Source organism: Capsella rubella, unplaced genomic scaffold (genome assembly GCF_000375325.1).
Source record: "Capsella rubella cultivar Monte Gargano unplaced genomic scaffold, Caprub1_0 scaffold_5, whole genome shotgun sequence".
In the NCBI taxonomy this organism is placed as follows: Eukaryota; Viridiplantae; Streptophyta; class Magnoliopsida; order Brassicales; family Brassicaceae; genus Capsella; species Capsella rubella.
The window spans coordinates 9,136,046-9,153,537 of NW_006238919.1; the positions used below are offsets into that span (position 1 = coordinate 9,136,046).

Consider the following 17,492-nt stretch of genomic DNA (forward strand, 5'->3'; position numbering starts at 1 on the left):
CATTTAAATTTTTGTTCATAAGCAACTTTACCAATTGTTTTCAACACTTGTTTAAAGTACATGCTGACAAATAACATCAATTTTGGCAAATTATAGACGAGGATATAGTTGTTTCTTAAATAGATCACATGATTCAGATCACTCTTTTTGCCTTCACATTGATTTGTTACAAAAAAAAAAATCTTTCTCAAATCTAAGAATTGGCAAATCTGACCCCAAAAAAAAGACACCAAAATGAAACAGGATCAGATACAATCTGAGAAACCATAACTTTCTCCTCTTTCTATTCTAAATCAGAATTTTACTACTCTTAACAGATCAACTCATGCTCATTGCCAAGACAGCTTTCAATTTACGACTTCATATAGCCTGTGGAGGATCTGGCAAAGGTGCAATCCCGTATGCTTTAACTAGGGGGCTAGCTTATTGTGTCAGTAAATCACTGATTTTTCTAAACTAGTCTCGGTGATCACATTTTCTGCCTCTTGGCATCCTATTCTTAGTCCATGGACTATCTCCTTCAAATCCATAAGACCACACCCAGGTATTCGTTCTATCTTCCTTTCCTTCACTACCTCCCTCACTCTATCAACATCCTCCCACCGTCCAGTAACACTGTAGATGTTCATCAGCAAATGGTAATACTTGTAGTTTAGAGGATCCGTCTCTATGAGGGACTTGGCAATGCTCTCCCCTAGAGACGGATTTCCTGTGAAACGCAATGAGCTGAGCAAGTTAGCCCATTTTGCAGATTCTGGTGTCATATCTTCCTCTGGCAGAATCTTCAGAGTTTCTTCCGCTTCTTCAGGGAATCCAGCACTGGAGTAAAGATTAGCCATGCACCATTGGTGTCCAAAGTTTGGTTTGATCTCGAACTCATCAACCATCAGGGTGTAGTAACTTTTTCCTTGAGACACAAGCCCAGCTCTAGCACAACCACAGAGAACACCAACAAATGTTACTTCATCAGGTATGAGCATACCATTGATCATGGCTTCAAATAATTCAAGTCCATCTTCAGGATTCCCGTGGAGACAATGTGCCAATATCATCACATTCCACGTAATTTTGTTCCTACGAGATACACTATCGAATAACCTACGTGCTAAATCTACTTCCTTGCACTTTCCATACATGTCAATCAGAGCCGTATCAATAACTACACTGGAATTCAGCAAGATCCTTATCAATGAAGCATGAACCGACCTACCTTCCTTAAGTCTAGCTGATCTACCACAAGCATTCAACAACAAAACCAAGGTACTCTCATTTCCTTGCAACCCTGAATTAACCATCTCACGGAACAAACTAATGGAAACTCCGGGATTGTTGGCACCCAAATAAGCACTAATCATGATATTCCAAGAAATCATGTTCTTCTCAGGCATTTGATCAAACAACTTGTGCGCATACAGAAGATCACCATTTCTCACAGCCCCAGAGATTACAGAATTCCAGGACACAACACATCTCTTAGGAATTTCAACAAACAGCTTCTTCGCAAGATCCAAAGCACCACAACAAGTATACATATGAATTAACGAGTTCTGAACAGGCAAAATTTGATCGCATCCATGCTTAATGGCTTGCCCGTGACACATTTTGCCAGAATGAATGCAAGAAGTCTTCTCGACACAGCTAATCAGTGAAACGAAGGTGTAAGAATCAGGAACAAAACCAAATCTCAGTATATCGAAGTAAAACCCCAACGCTTGTTTCGGAGTAGAAGAGACCAAATACGCCTTAAAGACGGGATTTGCGCAGTAAAGCTTCCCAATGCTGCGGAATATCGAAACGGTGTAGCTGGAATCGCCAAAACGCGAAGAACATTTCAACAATCTGATAGCCCAAGAGGAATCCCAGAAGTTACCAGAGGTGATAAGCCTCGCGTGGACTTGGAAGAGGTGTAAGATAGTACTAGAGTCTTCAACAAGTTTGAAACCTTTAAGCAGACCCGGAACGCGGGGGATGAATCTGGATGTGACGAATTGGCGAATAGAAGAAGCTTTTGCCATTCATCTCCAGCTTGGATCCTTAGATTTGAGTCAGGGTTGGATTCAGAAATCGCCATTAACCCACGATCATAGCTATGTCAAAGGTCTCGAAGGATTACAGACGGAGGAGAAGGTGTGTGCGGCGAAGGAGAAGAATCGTTTAGTGCAAACCTTAAGAGAGAACCTTCTGAGACGGACGGAGAGTTCCGGGGTCAAGTCAAACTTGGTTCGAGAGGACTTGTTTATTTAAAATAGAGTTTGGCATAAGAAAAACAAAATTCAGGTGCATATATGCAAATTTGTTTTAAAAGAAGATATTACAGATTTTTAAAATTGGATAAGGCACCTCATTGTGTCACGACCTAATTTTAGTTTAAATGGCGTTTCAAATCAAGTTTTTTTATTGGGATACAGACATTTACCCAATACAAGCAAAACTAATTTTTAAAACCAAAATTAAGAATACATCTATAGAGAATCTTCTTGATGTTTCTGTTTAAAATCATCAATATATGTATCGTTCTAATAGAATTGTACAATGTGATGTGCATGAATAAAGGAAAACAAAACAGGAGGAAGAGAAGGTGATACGTAGAGAGAAAAAGAGGGTGAGAAGTAAGGATCTGGTGTTGGTGTGTGAACATAAAGAGAGGTGTGTTTAACGTACATTGTAATCCATATATGAGAAAGGGCCTTGCAAATCACGCAACAGTGACCAACCCCTTCTTTTTTTGTTTGTCTATCCAACACACACGCCTCTTCACTCTGTTAAATTGATAGCACCAGACCAAATTGCAGAGGAACAATAGAAGAAGATGAAGGTTCTAGAAAAGTGGTTGGCCTTGCTGTACCCAAGAGTGCAGGGAGGAGGAGAGGAAGAATGCTGCAGTGTGTGTCTGATGAGAATGGAGGAAAAAGATGTCAAGTCTCTACCTTGTTCCCATGAGTTCCATAGCCTCTGCGTTGATACATGGTTCAGTGTCAGCCGCAAGATTTGCTGTCCTCTTTGCCGCTTTTCACCCGCTACCATCCTCCTCACCGATGAACTTCTCCTCTGGTTTTCTTCTTTCCATTTCTGATTTCTTCATGTTTATCTCTTCTTGGGATCAAACACCTTTCTCCTTGTAATTCTACAAACTCTCTTGTAGTACTAGTTTTTTCTTTCAAGGGTGAACCGTCTAAGATGTTTGATTCTCAGAACAAAAATGGGAAAGACTTGTAAATAAATTGTTGATGCCAATTACCTCTTCTTAATTACAACCGCCACACAAAATAAAAAGCAATGTGAAACACATCACATTTTAGTAAGGGAAGCTGATAGCCTCATTGCCGCTCTCTATATTCCAGATTTCTACTCTCTCTTGTTCTGGAGATCCTCTGGTTATCCCCTGCTCCAACAGGACAAGTGCTGGAAATGCTTTGTATCTATGTGATCATGTTATGACACCATGTATACATTAGCTTGTATACCTTATAAATTCATCCTGCAACACATAGAACACACATTAATTCTTTAGCTTCCCAGGCTTTCTTAGATAAGACAAAACGATGCTGGTTGTGTAACACAACCCCATTGTGTACACCGCATATCCAAACCATTTTTTTTTTATTAATAAAAACATACCGGAGATAAAATTACAAGTCTCAAACCATTTAATATATGTGTTTTTGCTTATTATTATGAAATATGAATGGAACATGTATAAAATAGTCAAACCAGCAAAAAACAAATGGCTTCTGTGATTCAGAGGAAGGCAAAAAAAGGTACAAGAAGTAGGAGTTGAGCAGCAAGAGGGATAAGAGTGGCTGCACCGCCTGAGCCAGAGTTTCTTGTGGAGTTGCGAGGGTCGATCGGAGGCGGTGTAGCAGAAGCAGCAGGAGGAAGAGGATGAGGTAGTGGCGAAGGAGCTTCGACCTCTGGTGGTGGAGGAGACTGAGATGCTAAGCTTTCATCTTCAAAACCTACCATAAACACAAAACACATCATTACCAATGCTTTGTTCCTAGATAGATAGTCACTTCCTGTCCTGACTTGATCACTTACAATTAGACTGCTTCCAACCCAAAATCATCCGCTCGCGGTCAAATACAATACGGTGGCCCGACATCAAGTTTTCTGCATTCAACCCATACTCCATTATATATAATTATTATATATATATAAAGTTGTGCATCAACATTGGTTATTGAGATACTTACGTCCGATGATATTGAGATTTATGCTCTTCAGAATACCCAAGCAGTACATGGTAGTACCCTCCTGTTACTCGTGTTCAAAACCAAAGAAATAAAAACAAAATGTAAATAGAAACATTAAGACAGTATATAAAGAAAAATTAAACACCAAGTCATACCTTAGATGGTGCTACAAAAAACGGATTCTTGAGAGTCATCTTGGATCCTCCAACGAAAGTCATCTGTACGGGTGTTGTAACGTTTGGACTGCATGTGAAGAGGACGAGCATCAGAATTTAGTATACTAGTAACTTAGCTAATTTACCTACTCCTCAAAGTTCATTTTATTCTTCTAAATATAATGTTTCCTAATCCTATCTTTCTTACTTGTTAGGTGTTCTGGTGTGCGTTAAAAGAATGTGCTACCAAATTGAGCAAAGCATATATAACTACATTAAAAAGAGCGCAAACATGACCTCAAGTCGTAACAGAACTCAAATGGAAACTCAGGATCAACAGGGCGTCGCTTTTCATCCATAAGATCGTCAAACTGAAAAAGTAAAAGAATGAACGTCATATGATGTAACAAACACAATCTTGGGGGAAAGGGCTTTCTTCTGAGAAAGAAAAATAACACAACAATATATTCCCCGAGGAAGAAAAGTTTACACATATCTGGTTTTTTAACATGAATTTGGTCAGGCAGCATTAGAATATATAGTTAGTCTAATCAGCGCACTTACAGCTTTGGTAAAAACACCATATGCTGGCTCCAGTAAGAGAGTAAATGATGAGCCAGTGTCGAACAGTGCAAACAGACTAACATCAACAGGATCTCCCCCCACTGATACTCCCGTCACATTCACACTATACGCCATACTAGTTTTCATTTTAGACATAAAAAATGTGAAAAAGAAAACAGTGGGAGTAGAAACAGAATTGATGTAGAAAGTGCAACGAATTAGAAAACTTTGCTGTTAATCTGGAATTGACTTCTTACCTTGTTTCAACAGAAATTAAAGGAGTCTCCTCCTGGTCTGTGTAGCCTTTATCTCCAAAACTGATTCTTCCGACAATGCCAATGACACGACCGAAACACATTGAGAAGGAGTTTGCAGTGATGTTAGCTTTTGCTAGAAGGCTCGGAACAGAATAATCTTTCATACCAAGCCCGAGAACACCATTCACAGCAATATTTCTCTGGAACACACCTGTCTGATTCTGACCGCAACTGCACAAGAAACACGGTTCAGTTTGTTGACATCTCCTTGGTTGTCTCATAGTTCATTTCTCAAACAGAGGAAAACTGATGGAGCCGTACATGAGTTCTAAGAGAGGCAAAAGACATAATAATTTTTACATGTCCGGAATCTAACTTCATTCAATTGGTTGCTTATTTTTCATGGCATTAACAAGTGCAACAGCTCCCATGATGGTTTTGTTTAAAAAAGACAAAGGTAAAGAATCAATTACTTACCCAAGCGTGACATTAGCATTGACGGGCTTTAAATCCTCATCCTCTGTGACCAGATGCAATACATCCTGTAACAATGTCCCTGTAGTGACGGTGGTGCTAGAGTAGGGAATCTGATAAGGGCAAATACTTGTAGGAGAAGAACATCCTTGTGATCCAAGACAACGCTTGTCACTGCATCTAATGCTTGAACTTGTAGAAGATGCATTGGGACTGTATAGATTGAGTGGTAGACTCTGTGTCAAAGAAGAGAAACAAAATGAGTTACGGAACAATAGTCTGAAGAAAATGCTTAACTGCTTCGAGAAAGGAAAGGTACCTTTCGAAACCCAGCATCTTGCAAGTCACGGATGCAAGTAGTACCGCAATTGCAAGGCACCCAAAACAAATCGCTGCCTGTGTCCAGAGCCACCAAGAACCAAGTAGCTGGTGTTCCCACAGAGACATTGGCGTAATGCAGGCTGAAACCATATGGATACACAAAAAAAATATTCAACAGGCAATGGAGTCAGAGCATTACACATTCATACCATAACGCTTTCCTATACCACCAATACCACAAATTATGTTTGCATTAAAGAAGAAAACGAATCATTGTGAACCAAGAGGAGAAGGGAAATTACAATCCCATAAAATCAACTGCAACTGTGAGGTTTCTCTCCATGGAAGTGAGAGGGGGTTCTTCGTTGTTGGAGACAAGACCTCGACCTCTGATGAAGCGATCACGGTGGGCCAAAACCTTGAAATACTCCAAACTTCCTTTTTCCGGAGCTAGATCGCCAAACCCAAGATTCTGCTTGACAGCATCAGAGAAAATGTGGTGAACTTCGAAGCTGAACTTGCCAGCACTCTCACATCTCTGCAGTCCCCAACACGCCACCAACACAGACAATAACACAAACACTTGGCGTGCAACGACCATGACTTAATTCTCGGATGTTCTTCACGATTAAACAAAAACACTCCCTGAGCTAAAACTCCTTTTACCTTCTCAGAAAACGAAACTTGCCGGGGCAAAACCAGTATAAGTAAGCACATTGAAGAAATGAAAAGGTCAAAAACTTGAATCGTTCGCATCGTTTCAGACAAGTTGAGAGAAGAATGATTGATTTTTTTTATTTTTATTTTTTTTGTCATCAAGAAGAATGATTGATTCTCCATTATCTTGTATCTTAATAGGAGTTTAATAGGAGTAGTAGCCATTATCTTGTATCTTCGTCTTCTTCCCTGAAAACTCAAGGTTGACAAAGGCAGAGTCTCTTATCCGGAGGGAGGGAGGGAGACGACTTCTGTAATTGGCCGTTTATATAATAATTAAAGTCTCTTCTTATTAATCAACTCTATCTTATTGCAGAAAAGCCACACTAATCTTCGTATCTTTCACTTTAACTCCTGTATCTCTCCATAATTTTCGAAAGAGAGAAAAAAAAAAAAAACAGATTATAGGGTTTTCGACTCTTATTTAATTTTGGAAACTATAAAGAAGAGGAAACTATATATTGAGGGAGACAATTTCTGAGATTAGTCGTTTCAAGTCTTTGTTTTTAGTCAACTCTCTAACTTTATGGAAAAGGCCCTTTTATCTTCTTCTTATTTTGCACTTCAATCCTCATATTTCTTTTAATTTTCTATTTGGTGAAATAACTTCTTAATCATTCGTTCATACTAGACAAAAATTTATTGTTCATAGCCCTTTTCATCATGCTGCATTAGAGTATCAATAATAACATACCTAACTATAATAAATAGGTTATTGGATTATAGTAAGTTTGTCAAATTCGAATTTTTATACAGTAATTTGAGAAACAGATAAGCTCTTTTGAGAGTATTAGCAGACAATAAGGATTATAAATTATTAAGCACAAATGTTGTAGGCATATATAGCTTTGTCAAATTCATGTTCGTCTATCATTTTATTTTTTGTCTTCGTGCTGCATGCTCTCATCATGCTCCCATATAAATTAAGTTACAGTATGTAGTATTTATAAATGTCCCACTTGGAGGAAAGGTTAGTTTACAAAAATATTCGTTTACGAATCATAAAAACGAATTTTCCTAACGAGACTAAACATGTTTGACAAATGCATCGCAACGGTTCCGCGCACTTTGATATATAGCCAAAACATTAGTGTAACAAAAACCAGACATTTGTAACAGGGAGATAAGATTTACCACTCTCAAACCAATGAATATTGTTTTGCACATCAAACGAAAATTATTACTACATGGACATGTAATGGTCAAACCAACACAAAACAAATGGCTTCTGTGATTCAGAGGAAGGCCAAAAGAGGTACGAGAAGTAGGAGTTGAGATGTGAGAGGGATGAGGCTGGCTGCGCCGCCTGTGTTAGGGCCTCCTGTGGAGTTACGAGGGTCAATTGCAGGTGGTGTAGCAGATACAACAGGAGGAGGAGGACTAGGTGCTGGAGCGGATACACTTGGTGCTGGAGCTTCGATCTCTGGTGGTGGAGGAGTCGTAGATTCCAAGCTTTCATCTTCAAAACCTGCACATAACATAAAACACGTCACTATCAATTACATTTCTATTCCAAGGATGTATACAGTCACTTCCTGATTTGTTCACTCACATAGAGACGGCTTCCAACCCAAAATCATCCTCTCCCGATCAAATACAATGCGGTAGCCAGCCAAAAAGTTCTCTGCGATCCACGAATATTCTCATTATTATATGCATGATGTATACAGAATTTGTGCATCAGTGTTGTCTGCTGAGGTACTTACGTCCGATGACATTAATTTTGAGATTTACGCTCTTCAGAACACCCAAGCAGTACATTAAATTACCGTCCTGTTACTCATTGTGCATATCCAAAAGCCAAAATGTGAATATATACACTAGTACATGTACATCAAAAAGACAAAAAATTGAAACACCGTGTCTTACCTTAGTCCGTGCCGTGAAAAAGGGATTATTGAGAATGATTTTGGCTCCTCTTTTAAAGGACATCTCTACTAAGGGGAATTTTATGGTTGTGGTGTTTGGGCTGCATATGAAGATGAAGAGCATCAGTATTCAAATGTGGTACATATTAGTCCATCTTCCAAGTTACTTAGCTGCTTTAAATTCCTAAGAGGCTAATACATTTTAGAAGTTCCAGCTTGCGTTGAAAGTCCGACACATTCTATTACAATGGGCAAATACATCTAATCACTACGCATCGCATAAGAGTGCGGGCATTGACCTCAAGTCGTAACAGAACTCAAATGGAACCTTGGGATCAACTGGGCGTCGCCTGTCGTCGACAAGATCGTCAAACTGCAAAAGTAAAAGAACTAACGTCATGGTGATGTAACAAACACAAGCTTGGAGGACCGGCTTTTCTTCTAAGAAAACTATAATATCCACTACAAAAGTTATTGATATATTTAATGATTTAACAGCACAACTTTTTCTCGGAGAAAGAAAAGGTTACACATACAGCTTTGGTAAGTTCCCCATATGCTGGCTCCAGCAAGTGTGTAAATGATGAGCCAGTGTCGAATTTTGCAAACAGGTTAACGTCAACAGGATCTCCCCCTACTGATATCCCCGTCACATTCACACCATATGCCGTACTAGTTTTCATTTTGGATCAAAAATGTCAAAAGGAAACAATGGGAGGTAGAAACTGAATCAGTATAGATACTACATCAAATTAAAACACTATAGGCACTGTTTTGACTTTGTACCTTGGTGCAACAGAAATGAATGGAGTCTCCTCCTGGTCTGTGTAGCCTTTGTCTCCAAAACTGATTCTCCCGACAATGCCGATGACACGCCCGAAACACATTGAGAAGGAGTTTGCGGTGATATTGGCTTTTGCCAGAAGGCTCGGAACAGAGTACTCTTTAATACCAAGCCCAAGAACACCATTCACTGAGATATTTCTCTGGAATAGACCTGTTTGCTTCTGACCGCAACTGTACCACAAACACGGATTCAGTTCTTTGGTATTTACTTGGTTGCCTCAGAAGTCATTTCTCAAACAGAGGACAGTTGATGGAGCTATACATAAAATGCTCAGAGAGACAAAAGACCTAAACAATTTACATATCCTGATTTCACACTATATTCAATATTTTAGAGGTGTGATAGCGTCCATGAAGGTCTTTTGTTAAGATTTGACAGAGGATAAGAGTCAATTACTTACCCAAGTGTTACATTAGCTTTGACAGGCTTTAAATCCTGATCATCCGTGGCAAGATGTAATACATCCTGTACTAATGTTCCCGTGGTAACTGTGCTATTAGAGTAAGAAACCTGATAAGGACAAATACTTGCAGGAGAAGAACACTTTCTCGATCCAAAACAACGCTTGTCACTGCATCGAATGTTAGAACTCGTGGTAGATGCGTTGGGAGTGTATAGATTAAGTGGTACACTCTGTCTCAAAGAAGATGAAACGACAAGCGTTAAGCACAAGGCAGTTTGAAGAAAAAACGTTAATCTTCTTTCAAAAGGGGAAAGGAACCTGTGGAACTCCAACGTCTTCCAAGTCGCGGATGCAAGTGGTACCGCAATTGCAAGGCAACCAAAACAAATCGCTGCCTGTGTCCAGAGCCACCAGGAACGAAGAAGGTGGTGTACCCACAGAGATATTGGCGTAATACAGGCTGAAAACACATTACTATACAAGTCAAATTCAACAATAAATGGAATCAAAACATACATTCATACATATTGCATTACTATCACCGATGAAACAAGAAAACGAATCGTTGTGAGTCACGATGAGAAGATGCCTTACGCTCCCAGAAGCTTGATTGAAACCGTGAGGTTCCCCCCGTCGAAAGTGATCGGGGTTTCATCATTGTTGGAGGCAAGACCTCGACCTCTGATCAAACGATCACGATGTGCCAAAACTTTGAAGTAGTCCAAACTTCCCGTTTCCGGGACTATATCATCAAGACCAAGACTTTGTTTGACCGCATCAGAGAACATGTGGTGGACTTCAAAGCCGAACTTCCCAGAAGCCTCACATCTATCTAAACCCCAACACACCACTAACACAGACAATAACACAAACACTTGGCGCGCAACGTCCATGACTTCAATATCAGAGCTTTCCCGATAGAAATAAAACACTTCTGGAATAAAAATCCGTCTGATTTCTCAGATAACGACATTGTCCACGACGAATCCGGTATTTGTAAAAGATTAAAGAAATTGAGGAAAGTGAAAAGGTCAAAGGCTTGACTCGTTCGCATTGTTGTACCAGACATGGTGAGAGAAGCTGAATGTGATACATCGAGGTATAATAGTAGTTTAATCGGAGTAGTAGCCATTATTTTGTATCTTCGTCTTCTTTCCCTTAAGGAGAAGGTTGACGAGGGCAGAGTTCTCTTTGAAATTATCAGGAGGGAGACGACTTTTTGAAATTAGCCGCTTTTATAAAGTCTCTTAGTCAACTCTTTATATTTGCAGAAAAGTCCCTCAGCCCATCTTTTTGTTTCATTTTACTCCTCTATTATATTATCTTTTATCCAACAAACAATTAGCTTTTTTTTGTTGTCATCAAATATAATTTCTTAGTTATTGGCTAATAATAAAGTCATAGTTGACATTTTTAATCATATGCTGCATTATATCATATTTAAATACCTAATTTAGATTAGAAAAAGGTTGTTGGCTTATTACAAAATTTTGTTATCATGCTGGAGAGCATTAGCATTATGAGCCATGCAGTCGTATATAAACTTATCTAGTTCATGTTGTCCCGTTATTTTATTTTGTCTACTCATTACTAAGTTTCAACAATTCCATATTAGACTTTGGATATTAAAACTTGGGAGAGGAATGTATGATCTCATGCTCCCTGTAATTGTAATTATAAATGTCCCACTATACCCACTAGGGAATTAACTTTGCTTCTATGGAGAATCCATAAAAAATTGGCCGAGAGACTAAGAAGAAAGACTTGAGAAACTAAGTCTAATTTTGCTCCAAATTCTAAAACCTATATTTTTAATAATTTCAACATGCTTATCTTCTGTATGGTCTTGTTCAGCTTCGTGCGCGGATAAAATTGGTCTTATTATTTTATTGATTATAATTTGCCCTTAACGATTTGGATTGGACATCAGAATATGCCCGCAGACTGGTCGACCAATTGAGTGCTATACCCACTAGGGTGAAAGAGAATATGTGAGTTGAAGATTTCTTGGGAATATGTGTAACTTTTGGAAGGTAGAAACGACAGTAAATGTAATTTACTCACTATCAAAAACATACAAAAGAAATGAAGCAAATGATGAAGAGTGAAGAAGCAGCTAAAGGGTTCAAACGGCTGGAAGGGTTAACAGTTCTTGGAGACAGCGTTGGCGTTGGTGTTGGCGGCAACAATGGCGGTTTCCCTGAAGCCGTTGGTCCCGTGAAACCATTAGCATCATTACCTGAATATGTCCATAAGCAATTTGTAGTTATTAATAGCAATTTTTTATTTTTGGAGAAGAGTTTAGTTAAAAACTAGTTAGGACATACAATTAGATTCTTTCCATCCCAAGATCATTCTCTCACGATCATGGACGATTCTGTAGTTGGTCATGAAGTTTTCTAACATAGAGAAAAATTTGCTGAGGTTAGGAATTGGTTAAAATGTGCAAGAAGATGTTTTTGACTGGGTAAAAGAAACGAACGTCCGATGATGTTGAAGTCTGCATTAACTTGCTTCAAGACGGCCAAGCAATAGACTTGAAAATTACCCTGTAAATTCGATGCATCGGAGATTCATGTATTTATAGTCATCATAATGATATTTGATAAGATTAAGATAAGATGTGTACATTGGAGGTGTCGAAGACAAGTATGGGGCTGAAAACATCATAAGCAGCTCCTCCTTTCATCTCAAAGCTAATTGAAGGAAGCTTATCTTCATCCGTACTGCAAACAGTAATACACATGCATCAAATATTCCTTAAAAGTTCTCTTCTTGAGTCATATGTGTAGCTAATGATAGCTAACGTACGTTGATGTAATAATGTAGCAGAACTCAAAGGGGCTTTCCACATTTGCCGGAAGTCGTTTGTCTGGTACAGAGAGATGATACTGCAAAAACACAACACATTAATAACTGGTCGGTGTATACCAACTAGTACGGTATAGGTAGTGGACTAATGTCTCTGTTGTTTTAGATACAATTTACGAGGTTTGCATTTGCATTTACACTCCTCGAGGTTGTAGGTTCACTTGGAGTACTATATATATACGCAAAAAAACACAAGACAATCTATGCATGAATCTGAAGAGAATTCAATACAGTTAGGTATGTACGTTTGTGGTTAGAGAAGTGTAGTAAGGCTCCAGCAGCCATGTAACCGCGGTCCCAGAGTCAAATATCGCGCTGAATCCTGATCCCACCGTCACACTTCCTACCTTGAATTTGGTGATGCTCACATCGTAAAACGGCCTGTGTTTCAGTTCATATTAAAATACTTAATTGGAAAGAATTAAAGAAAAAAGTGTAAAAGAGAGTTTACGGAGAGAGGGTGCCACTCAATGGAGTCTCAAGCTGGTCTGAGCTGCCTTTGTCTCCAAAACTGATTGTTCCTTTCCCTTTGGGACCAAAACACATTGAGAAAGAATCTGAGGTCACTCCAGCTTTAACCAACATGTTTGGAACAGCCAGGTCGTCTATTGCAAGTCCCATGATACCATTTACAGCCACTTTTTGGAACAACCCTAGTTGGGACTCGCTACATCTGCCACCATTTACATATTTTGTTTGTTAGTTTAGTGTTAGAAATGTCACATCTAGAAGTAAGAAAAATTCTAGAGTAACATATAAAAGAGACAATGAACTAAGTTAGTAATGAACGTTCATAATTCGTAAAAAATGGTTTCAAACTAAGTTACAAACCCGAATGTGATCCGAGCATCTTTAGCTTGTCCATCTTCAGTGCTCATGTGGATCACATCCTCAACCAACACGCCTGTGCTTCTGCTTCCGGGAGAGAGATATCGAATTCTATAAGGACAATCGCTGAGAGGAGAAAGGCATCTGTTTCTTGATGTACAGAGTGTACTATTGCACGTAATCTTTGAGCTTGATGTTGATATTTTTGGGTCGTATATGTTAAGCCTTATCCTCTATGTATACATATGTTGACATGTATATCTTAAAAAGATGATCGAGTTTTAATGTCACAATATGAATAGCAATCCAAGATAATAATAATTTACCTTGCCTTGGTCAGTCTCCATGGTCCGTATGCAAGTAGAATTGCAATTGCAAGGTAACCAGAACAAATCACTTCCGGTGTCTAAGGCCACCAAGAACCATTGAGGCGGTGTCCCTACCGTCACATTCGCATAATGTAAACTGATCATTAAGAATTAAAAAAAAAAAAAACATAAATCAAAAAGTCTATGTACTAAATTGAAAAAAAAAAAAACAGAGGAGGATTTGAGAATTTTCATACAAATTCATTTCCTGGGTGGAGTTGCCTTGAGCAAAAGAAATAGTTGTCTGATTGTTGTTGGAGGTAAGCCGCCGACCTCTATCGCGGTGAACCAACGCCTTGTAGAACTCAAGGCTTCCCATTTCAGGCAAGCCATGGCCACCTAGAACGGTCTTGACTTGCTCTGAGAATCTATGATGAATATCGAAGGAGATTAATGATGATCCTGAGACAGAAGAAGCCCATCCCAAACTCATAACTGCGAAGAAGAATCCAAACTGTAACATCCATCTCAACTTCGGAATACTCCAACCCATTCTCCGGTCTCTTTATGTATGAAATATGAATCTAAAAAGTTGAAAGAAAACTTATGAAGAGATGTATTGAGATTCTTGCTAGATGAGTTTCTTTTACTACACGAAACTTTCTTCGTTTGCATAAGGTTTTTGATTTTGTGGGTAAACGATCAGAGAAAAGCTAAGGTCAACGTTTTGTCTTTGTCAACGGATGTATAAAGATCGTTATTGAAGGAATATGTTGCCAACGAAATTTTCCGTACGTATTTAATTTAATTTTTGAACATCAACTCTCTTATTTAATAATCAAGAATACCATATAAAATTATCATAATAATTCTTATTTTTAATCTTTAGTAAACAAAACCATAAGTACGTGTATTGTGATCTACATTGAATCGTTGTGTTTGAGTGGGCTGTTTATATGTAAATTTGGTAGGAATGTGAGTTACTGAAAAGAGACGTGGAGGGATGTTTGTTTGTTCCCATCAGTTTGGTGCAGCCGGTATACATACATTAGGCAATGATTAGATAGAAAGAAAGAAAAAAATGTCAAAATCTTTAAGGAAAACACAGGGGTGATTTTTCATAAAATACAAAATAAGAGGACGAAAATGAAAATAATGTTTAAATGTATTGAAATAAAGAAACCGTTGACTCTGGATTAGTTCATATACATGTGTCTCTGTATTTTGAATTTCTGATGAATGAAAGGAGCAAGAGCTCTCAAATCAATTGGTTAGGAAAGACACAAAAAAATGTTTTATTCTAGTTTGTAAATAGATCTTAAAGTTTAACTTTGGAACTTATACATTACGAACAGCTACAAAGTATCATTAGATAAAAAGGAAACACTCAAACACAAGTCATGTATAAAAATTAGACGAATGTCTTGAAAGCATAAAAGGGCTTAATAACAAACAAAATTTAAAAGAGAAAACGTTAGGAGAACCAATTAATAAACTATATCAAAGTATAAACAACATCCAAATTCCTATATCGATCCACGAATCTAATTAACCATTCTATATACTGCATGCATTCATTGTGTACTCTTCTTGATCGAAAATAGCCGAACACCTATCTTTAATTTACTCAAGATCGACTGATATGGAAGCGTAGTGTACGTAAGAAGTTTATGTTTTTTTTTTTTTTTGTTCGTAACGTACGTAGCCTTTATAAGATGTGAAAATATATATCAAGCCTTGGTTCTTGAGAAATTGGGGAGAAGGTCGAGGCAGTGAATGAAATGTAGATCGTGTACAAGAGGATTCCCGGTTCTCCTAGGTGGAGACCCGACGTACCACATTGACTCTACTGTTCCACCTTCTACTGGCTGCACCTAACCAAAATTAAATAATTATGTTTAGTAGTTAACACTCAAGATCCATGCATGCAAGCTTGAAAATATTCCATCCTTTTCAGTGAAGTACATGTTTTCTATATATTCATTGAATTTGTATTATATATTCACAATATCTGTGTACGAATTTCAACTTTTGTTATACTTGTACATATTTCTGATTTTAAATAGAAACAAAAAAACTATACGTATGCGCTATTTCATATTAAAAAAAAACATGGAAATCATAAATGATGAAACGGATGAAGTGTGACTAATATGAGAAATGATGGTGTGACCTTGTCAAGTATGCTGAGAACGTCGCTTCTTCCCTCCGTACTTTGTTGGCTGATTCATGTATGAGTGAATCATCATGATAAATTTCAAGAAACACAGAAAATACATGCATGCAAGATCATATATATATATCGATTGTTTTAAAAGCAATATTCGTCAATTTACGCTTACAAGGAAAAAAAATCATCAGATTTTAGCAATTTGAAACATTCGTAATTTATCATCGAATATTGAAGAAACACAAATTAACAAACGAGGAAACAAGATATATATGAATTAATATATATATATATATAAGCTTAATTACCAGGTGGAGGAATGATGAAGGGAACAAGAGAGAGGTTTGAGAAAGTCAGGAAGAGAAGGACACACACGGCGAGGCTTAGGGCAAAGAGGCTGCTGCAGCTTCACTTCCGAATGATGATGATGTTGTTGTTGCATCTTCTTTAATTATTCCTATATATATATATATATATATATAGTTTTCTTTTATTAATTACCCGGTTCAAAGAACAAGGTCCCTTTATTTGTTTAAACTGATGTTTTGTAAATTACTGGAGTCTGAAAAGTAAACTAGTTAGTGTGAATCTCTCTCTCTATATATATATATATATATATATATATATACAAATGTATAGTTCGTCGTTAAAGAAAGAAAACGAAGAATATTTTGTAGTGAAGAGTGAAGAAGTTATGCTGATCAGACAAAACTTTTAAGAAGAAAAAAACGTGATCAAATTACATGTGGGGGTCTTTCTGTGATTCCTTCATTTCTTGGTTTAGAGTGAAAGTAGGGTTGGTGTTCTTGACTTCTCTCCCCCCTCCTTTTTTGCCTCTTCTTTTCTTCTTAAAATATATGTATACAGTATATGGAATTGCTAATAGTGAATAAATAACTAATGTGCATAATAACATAAAAGCATTTATAGTATTTTATTACTTTTATCAAAATTTTACGTATAAACAACCACATATCGTAAGATAAACCTCGGAATTTTTATGTACTCAAACATCTCTAAGCTAATATTGTAGGTACGCACATCCACATATTACAAATTAGAGGTTATAGTGTTAAGGATCAACACTACACGAACTACTTAATTACTCCACTAAACACTTTATTGCCATTGGTTTATAAACTGAAAACTCATCATTTCTAGGGTAGTGATTAATTGCTAAAAATCAACCATTACCATTGGGACATTGGTAGTAGTAGCCTAATGGTTGAATATAAGGCCCAAGAGAACAATCTAAAGGCCCATTTTCAGAGAACAAAAAAAGAAGAAAGAGAGAGAGAGAGGAAAAATGTGAAGAGGGAGGAGGAGGAAAGGGGGAAGCACATGGGAGAAGTGAGTGAAGGGAGGAAACGAGAGAGAGAAAAGAAGTGCAGGTGAAGGTCAGGTGTGCAGGTGGAGAGAGAGAGATGTATTATTATGTATGTGCACACGTATGTCTTATTTTGACAGCTATCGTTTTTTTTTTTTTTTTTATATCATCATCATCTCATTATATCAC

At 37.7% G+C, this 17,492-nt stretch overlaps 5 protein-coding genes across 7 annotated transcripts; 1 reads left to right on the plus strand and 4 right to left on the minus strand.

Moving 5' to 3' along the window:
- Window positions 1–95: 95 nt before the first annotated feature.
- On the minus strand, window positions 96–2,237 carry LOC111830489 (pentatricopeptide repeat-containing protein At3g51320). The gene has a single exon (XM_023782567.1). It carries the CDS (start codon window positions 2,013–2,015, stop codon window positions 432–434), a length of 1,584 nt encoding a protein of 527 aa, XP_023638335.1. The 5' UTR covers window positions 2,016–2,237; the 3' UTR covers window positions 96–431.
- A 514-nt stretch (window positions 2,238–2,751) lies between these two features.
- LOC17885008 (E3 ubiquitin-protein ligase RNF165) lies at window positions 2,752–3,490 on the plus strand. Its single transcript, XM_006290330.2, has one exon. The coding sequence runs from the start codon at window positions 2,810–2,812 to the stop codon at window positions 3,071–3,073; it is 264 nt and encodes an 87-aa protein (XP_006290392.1). The 5' UTR covers window positions 2,752–2,809; the 3' UTR covers window positions 3,074–3,490.
- A 93-nt stretch (window positions 3,491–3,583) lies between these two features.
- LOC17885038 (aspartyl protease family protein 1) lies at window positions 3,584–7,036 on the minus strand. 3 transcript variants are annotated; one of them, XM_023783508.1, is made up of 10 exons: window positions 6,267–7,036; window positions 5,963–6,104; window positions 5,647–5,879; window positions 5,170–5,400; window positions 4,913–5,048; window positions 4,643–4,719; window positions 4,359–4,476; window positions 4,194–4,257; window positions 4,039–4,110; window positions 3,584–3,956 (listed from the first exon to the last, which is right to left on the minus strand). In XM_023783508.1, the coding sequence occupies exons 1-10, from the start codon at window positions 6,563–6,565 to the stop codon at window positions 3,739–3,741; spliced, it is 1,590 nt and encodes a 529-aa protein (XP_023639276.1). In that variant the 5' UTR covers window positions 6,566–7,036; the 3' UTR covers window positions 3,584–3,738. The 3 variants fall into 3 exon arrangements, with proteins under 3 accessions (XP_023639276.1, XP_023639275.1, XP_006290915.1); XM_023783507.1 differs by having other exon boundaries at window positions 4,194–4,254; window positions 4,349–4,436; window positions 4,646–4,719; window positions 4,913–5,036; window positions 6,267–7,035; XM_006290853.2 differs by having other exon boundaries at window positions 4,194–4,254; window positions 4,349–4,436; window positions 4,646–4,719; window positions 6,267–7,034.
- A 680-nt stretch (window positions 7,037–7,716) lies between these two features.
- On the minus strand, window positions 7,717–10,900 carry LOC17885189 (aspartyl protease family protein 1). Its single transcript, XM_006292770.2, has 10 exons — window positions 10,394–10,900; window positions 10,118–10,259; window positions 9,797–10,029; window positions 9,336–9,566; window positions 9,086–9,221; window positions 8,849–8,922; window positions 8,551–8,650; window positions 8,388–8,454; window positions 8,234–8,305; window positions 7,717–8,149 (listed from the first exon to the last, which is right to left on the minus strand). The coding sequence occupies exons 1-10, from the start codon at window positions 10,690–10,692 to the stop codon at window positions 7,917–7,919; spliced, it is 1,587 nt and encodes a 528-aa protein (XP_006292832.1). The 5' UTR covers window positions 10,693–10,900; the 3' UTR covers window positions 7,717–7,916.
- An 895-nt stretch (window positions 10,901–11,795) lies between these two features.
- Window positions 11,796–14,455, minus strand: LOC17886108 (aspartyl protease family protein 1). Its single transcript, XM_006292463.2, has 10 exons — window positions 14,064–14,455; window positions 13,825–13,963; window positions 13,502–13,731; window positions 13,122–13,343; window positions 12,916–13,051; window positions 12,611–12,690; window positions 12,429–12,525; window positions 12,282–12,348; window positions 12,127–12,198; window positions 11,796–12,038 (listed from the first exon to the last, which is right to left on the minus strand). Exons 1-10 carry the CDS (start codon window positions 14,357–14,359, stop codon window positions 11,866–11,868), a joined length of 1,512 nt encoding a protein of 503 aa, XP_006292525.2. The 5' UTR covers window positions 14,360–14,455; the 3' UTR covers window positions 11,796–11,865.
- Window positions 14,456–17,492: the final 3,037 nt, after the last annotated feature.

Coding starts and splice junctions, on each gene's coding strand:
- LOC111830489 (XM_023782567.1), bottom strand. CDS start 2,015: ATGGCAAAAGCTTCTTCTATTCGCCAATTCGTCACATCCAGATTCATC.
- LOC17885008 (XM_006290330.2), top strand. CDS start 2,810: ATGAAGGTTCTAGAAAAGTGGTTGGCCTTGCTGTACCCAAGAGTGCAG.
- LOC17885038 (XM_023783508.1), bottom strand. CDS start 6,565: ATGGTCGTTGCACGCCAAGTGTTTGTGTTATTGTCTGTGTTGGTGGCG. Junction 6,105..6,266: donor GCAGTTGATTTTATGGGATT/GTAATTTCCCTT, acceptor ATATGGTTTCAG/CCTGCATTACGCCAATGTCT. Junction 5,401..5,646: donor AATGCTAATGTCACGCTTGG/GTAAGTAATTGA, acceptor TTTCTTGTGCAG/TTGCGGTCAGAATCAGACAG.
- LOC17885189 (XM_006292770.2), bottom strand. CDS start 10,692: ATGGACGTTGCGCGCCAAGTGTTTGTGTTATTGTCTGTGTTAGTGGTG. Junction 10,260..10,393: donor TCAATCAAGCTTCTGGGAGC/GTAAGGCATCTT, acceptor ATGTGTTTTCAG/CCTGTATTACGCCAATATCT. Junction 9,222..9,335: donor TTCATTTCTGTTGCACCAAG/GTACAAAGTCAA, acceptor AATGAAAACTAG/TACGGCATATGGTGTGAATG.
- LOC17886108 (XM_006292463.2), bottom strand. CDS start 14,359: ATGGGTTGGAGTATTCCGAAGTTGAGATGGATGTTACAGTTTGGATTC. Junction 13,964..14,063: donor TCCACCCAGGAAATGAATTT/GTATGAAAATTC, acceptor CTTAATGATCAG/TTTACATTATGCGAATGTGA. Junction 13,344..13,501: donor GATGCTCGGATCACATTCGG/GTTTGTAACTTA, acceptor AAATGGTGGCAG/ATGTAGCGAGTCCCAACTAG.